General features: G+C 30.6%; 1 protein-coding gene across 4 annotated transcripts in view; it reads left to right on the top strand.

Moving 5' to 3' along the window:
* Positions 1 to 906: 906 nt before the first annotated feature.
* The window catches only part of LOC130453413 (ATP-dependent translocase ABCB1-like), a 27969-nt gene continuing 22875 nt past the window's right edge, over positions 907 to 6000 (top strand). For 2 of the 4 annotated variants that reach the window (XM_056793144.1, XM_056793143.1), the window contains exons 1-3: positions 2902 to 3040; positions 5299 to 5356; positions 5435 to 5734. In XM_056793144.1, the coding sequence (XP_056649122.1) occupies positions 2997 to 3040; positions 5299 to 5356; positions 5435 to 5734 (402 nt within the window). In that variant the 5' untranslated portion in view covers positions 2902 to 2996. Of the gene's footprint in view, positions 994 to 2670; positions 2723 to 2901; positions 3041 to 5298; positions 5357 to 5434; positions 5735 to 6000 lie in introns of those variants that run through there. The other 2 variants (XM_056793142.1, XR_008911049.1) reach the window with 2 other exon arrangements.

Here is a 6000-nt window from a genome sequence, read left to right as displayed (position 1 = left end):
TCTCTAGGCTCGTTTACTGATGAATACAATACGCTTATCTTCAGAGGTTGTGGATTATCGAAGTCGATCTGAACCTTTTCAATCGCCAAAGCTCCTGGTGGATGGATATTTTTTAACGTTGTAGTTCACGTTGCGTTGAGGTATTTTCAATTCGGCGGCAATGGTACAACTTCTGCCTAAACTATGAAGACTTTTGATGATAAGCACACGAATTTCAATCGGTATTTCTTTAGTTTTACAAATTTTAAACTTACAAGACTGAATTTGCGTATACGAACCTCACAAAAAGACTAAACTACAATCATAAATACTGAAGATTTAATTCACTACTATGTAAATTTTCTTTACTGGCACTGTGCTATCTTAGCAGCTTCCTTTTTCTTAATTCTTCTATTGGTGCAGCTTTCAAATCTTATCTTGTATGCGAGTTTCTATGTTTATCATTTCTACTGACTCCTTCCAATCTTCCGAAGTATTTCTTCTCTGCTGCTCTAGCTTTAAATTTAAAAACCACCAACTAACGCTTCAAACCAACCATCATAACATGATAAATACATTTATTGACAAAACGACTATAGAATATTACATTTCAGTGAAATCTACCAACTACCACTTCAGTTTTGTCACTTTATTAATCTGATTATGTGACAATTATGTGAGAAGCTCGACTATCTTCTGTTCCGTGGTTAATAAGTGGTTTCAACACCGCTTGGTTAACTTACCGTGTATAATATTCAACTTTTTATGCAGTTTTTTGATTAATTTTTGCATTTAGTGGTTATCTCAAGTAGATAAATATCGTTTACAAATATATTTGAATATTTATATGATCGACAAAATATAGGCTACTTAATCAATAATTTTTAGATAAACAAAGATTTAAATTCAGATGCATTTATATTATCTATAGTTAAACGATCACAAACGTAGACAACATATTAAATATTTTGTGCCAAATCCCGTGCATATTAAACAGAATCTGAAGAATGGAAAGTGAGTTTTTTCGATTTTTGTGATAATTATATGGTAATGTAATTTTACGAAATTCCTCAATACATTGTTTTTTGCATATATATATATATATATATATATGAAATATCAACTTCAACCGTTCTGTTTATACTTTTATACCAATACCAATGTTCGTTACGATCTTTGCAGAGACCTCCACCGTGTTAACCAGTCCTTTTCATGTCTTTCTATCCATAACATGTTTTTTCCAATTTCTCTCACCATTCTTTTCAAATCAATCTCAACCTCATCCAACCTCCTGTCCCACCCTGAGTCCAACTCACCATCTTACTTGTCCCAGCTTACGGTACAGCTCTTCATATATGTCCCTCTATTTTTTATTATCTTTACCACATTCTCTACCTCCAGTTTTGTACATTGATTCATTATTTTCTACTGAATACGTCATTTTCTTTTTTCAGTCCCATTATAATAAATCGCTTATAACAAATTGCACTCATTTGAAAACTTTTTAGAACACCCTCGAAAATTTTAAATAGCTTATAATAAATTGCACTCATTTTAGAATTTTCTAGATCATTCCAGATATTTCTAGAGCTTTCTCGAACATTCTGAATGGAATCAAAATAAATTGTGCTCATTTTGGAACTGTCCAAATCATTTGGAAAATGTGTGAAACGTTCTCGAACAATTCAATCATAATAAATTATACTTTCCATAATATTTTTCATAGATTATTATAGTATATACTAATTTTAGAATTTTCCAGATAATTCTAGAAATTTTTAGAACTTCCTAGAACATTCTAAATCAATTATTATAGTCTGGGATCATTTAAGACGTTTTCAGATCATACCAGAAACTTTCAGAACTGCCTAGAACATTCTAAATTGATTATTATGGTGTGTACTCATTCTAGAACTTTCCCTATCATTACAGAAACTTTCAAGACTTCCTAGAACATTCTAAATCGATTATTATAGTGGCAACTCATCTTAGAACTTTTCAGATCATTTCAGAACTTCCTAGAACATTCTAAATCAATTATCATAGTGTGCACTCATTTTAGAACTTCACAGAAACTTTCAGAACTTCCTAGAACATTCTAAATCAATTATTATAGTGTGCACTCATCTTAAAACTTTTCAGATCATTTCAGAACTTCCTAGAACATTCTAAATCAATTATTTTAGTGTGCACTCATTTTAGAACTTTACAGAAACTTTCAGGACTTTCTAAAACATTCTAAATCGATTATTATATTCTGCACTCACTCTTTTCAGATCATTTCAAAAACTTTCAGAACTTCCCAGAACATTTTTAATCGATTATTATGGTGTGCACTAATTCTAGAACTTTCCATATCATTCCAGAAACTTTCAGGACTTCCTAGAACATTATAAATCGATTATTATAGTGTACACTCATCTTAAAACTTTTCAGATCATTTCAGAACTTCCTAGAACATTCTAAATCAATTATCATAGTGTGCACTCATTTTAGAACTTTACAGAAACTTTCAGGACTTCCCAGAACATTTTTAATCGATTATTATAGTATACACTCATTTTAGAACACTGCACATTTTAAATAAATTAATGTAATTTTTAACAATACAGAATTCCAATCGGGAAATTTGATTTATTTATTTAATTCTCTCTCATTCTCTCAATCATATTTTATAACTAACATTTTTAGGAATGGTAAATGAAAAAATTGATAATGAGGGAAAACGACATCCACTTGATTCGTAAGTATTTGCTGAAAGTCTTAACTGTTATTAAGAATATTAAATAAAGCCAAACGATTATTATTTTATACATTCTAAAATAATGACTGAAATAAGAATAGAATGCATTATTGAAATATTTATTTAAGTTGGTTTATTTGCTCTGATTCTAAACTGAGACGATACAATTATTTTTTTACAACATTAAGTAGGTGAAAGTAGTCATATTAACCATTGTTGAATTAGTTTTTCGAGTTTATTACTTAAAGTTTCTGTGAAAAATTCTCGTTTTAAAATGACCAAGGTCATCCATGCCAGTGAGGAAGATGAATTATTGAGGTGAGGCAAGAATATTTTGAAATTATACATCATGTGTGAACCACAAATTCGTTTTAAATAATGTGGACTTTCTATATATACTACGAGTTGAAATTATTTGTATTTAGCAGTAAAATCATGTTTCTACGTTTGGGTTTTCGGATACGATCTTTTTAACTGAAATATTTTCCGGTTCTACCGGAAGTCTACTGTAACTTTGTTATTTTAAATGGAACAATTTAATAACGAAGATTATGTAAATAGCAGCAAATAAAGTACATGTTCTTGTAACAGTTTTGTCACATTCACCATGTCTCAATAGCAAATTTACATAATTTTCGTTATTAAATTGAGAACGAGCCATTTGAACGATTTCTGAAAGTATCAACAATTGACTAATGACATAATTTAAAACCTGAAACATTTCGGTAACGACTAAAAGATGGAATAGGATTAGAAAATATAATTTGATTTTTTCTACAGACCTTCACAAAATAAAGAAAAATTCATTTTTATTTGTTAGTGCTTGTATGAACGGGTCAAAATAAAATTTAGACCACACCTGCATCTCTAAAAATTTACAGAAAACATTTGATATCTGGATAACGTAAGCATGAATTTGCCTTATTTGTTACCTCTGAATGTATTAAAATAGAAAAAAGCGGGTGGTTCTAATTAAAAATATAAAGAAATTTGATATTTATTAAGTTAAACTTTAAGCACTTTTTATACACACCCTGTAATTTTCAATATAGTTTCAAAGACGTCAGACCTTGCTAAAAGCAACAAAACAAAAACCATTTTTATATATTTAAGGGTATCCTCGTGAAAAAATAGTTTATAAGGGTCTGCAACGGTCAAATTTTTTACAAAAATATCAACTCAAACAGTATACATTTTTCGAAAAAAGTTTCTGAACAAAACTATACTAAAATTTTATGTACATTTCAAAAATGTATTAATATATAGGATGTTTGAAATAACAAAGTTATGGTCAACTTTCGGTAGAACCGGAAACCTAAATGTAGAAATTTTCATGATTTTACGATAAGTATTTTGCCATATATAGATAGTTTTAACTCGTCGTGGGACACCCTGTATAGATCTTATACTAAAAAATTAAATAAGACTATAAAATCGCATTTGAACGACGTTGTCAGGTTTTAAGACTAGATCCTTATTGAAGAAATGTAAAATAAGGATTCTAACATACACTACTGGTCAAAAGTTTCTGCCGTCCCCATAATCCATTCATTAAATTTCAAAATAATACAATTTAAAAAATTTCCCTTTCAAATTGTCAAGCTAAGGTCGAAACGGTGTCTTATTTATTGACATTATACAAGCTCTTGTTTCTGTTTTTTCGATGAGTGCGACAAGTTGAAACTTGAATGATTTCTTCGGTGTTGCTGAGATTTATACTTTTTGGACCAAGACATCTTTTTGTAAAATTCGTATACCAATTCACAATGGGTGAAACTCGTACATTAATAGCAAGACTTCATAGTCTAGGCAAAAGTAACTGCACCAGTGCCACCGATTTGAAAGTACCTCTACGTACCGCGGACTACGACGTGAAGAAATATGATTCCAAAAGGAGCTTCTACAGTGAAAAGAAAATAGAAAGATGCTGGCTATTTTGGAAAGGTGACAGTGAAGAAACCCTTCAAAATAGAGGGTTAAAGAATATAAAAATTGAATGCATGGAGAGTGGGAGAAAGTTTTATGGAGTTTGGGTCTAAGAGAAGAGTGTTTATGCACAAGGTCAAAAGAAGGACGGATGTTAAATCCATGTGTAAAAACTATGAAAATATTACAGGAAAATACGTTTGGAAAGAAAGAATTTACTGATAGTTATGATGTGTAGTCACAATCGCTCGACATCGACAATCCGATTGGGTTGTTGTGGGACAAATTGGACAGGGAAATCAGTCAGTCAGATCGATGCATCAAAAATTTGAATATGTATATATTATTACTATATTGTTATCTATAGGTTATCGTTTTGTTTTTATTAATTATCTATCTCAAACTACAGATTGGTCAAAATCTTTTTTGATCCATAGTGTATAAAAGCAACCCTTGTCATCTGGTGTAGCCTCTGACAGAATGAGCAACCATATCCAGAGTGTGTTTTCCATATATTGACCAAACCATCATGTATCCATAACTCTATTGGGCCACATTGTGTTTTCCAATTTCTTCTAGTAACACAAATTATTGTATAAGCAACTTATCAACAAGTTTCTAAATATTCGTATTTGATTTATTTTTTCTAGAAAAATATCCCACAATCCGAAGAATGACTTAATACAACCCGTTTCCTTTTTCGGAATGGTAAATATGTTTCAAAATTACTTTGATCATGGTGTAAAACAATTATTAGTGCCACAAATATATTGAAAAACTTTTCAGTTTAGATATGCGACTCAAAGGGAGAAATTCCTGATGTTCATTGGCATAGTTTCATCCGCAATTACGGGTATCCTGCAACCTTTAAGTATTATCCTGTTCGGACGCGTTGCTGGAGATTCGATTGATTATGCTCAATCTTTGATGAATGACAATTTAACACCTGCGGAGAAATTAGAAGCAGAAAATATTTTTCTCGATGGTGTTAAATTTTTTGCCACATGGAATAGTCTTATTGGAATAGGAATGTTATTTTTTTGTTATATCGCTACCGTGACGTTCAACTATTCGGCAATGGAACAGGTAAAAGATGATAAAAGAAGAAGAGTAAGATTATTAAGTTTAACGCATTCAGTTAGTTTAGTTAGTGTTTATTCGATACAAATAAAGAGCAGTACCATAAAAGCCTAAAATGTGCAAAAGAAGAAGTGGTTTAATGAAAAATCATCCTACAGACTGCGCCAATTTATGAACGTATAACATTAAAACAAAAGTCTTAATCCGTTCAAGTTAAATTTTAATCATGAATAATTATGTTAAAAATGCGATATATAACAATTTCTGTGCTA

The sequence above is a fragment of the Diorhabda sublineata genome, chromosome 2 (assembly GCF_026230105.1).
Source record: "Diorhabda sublineata isolate icDioSubl1.1 chromosome 2, icDioSubl1.1, whole genome shotgun sequence".
NCBI classification, from domain to species: domain Eukaryota; kingdom Metazoa; phylum Arthropoda; class Insecta; order Coleoptera; family Chrysomelidae; genus Diorhabda; species Diorhabda sublineata.
This window is presented reverse-complemented; position numbering and strand designations above follow the sequence as displayed.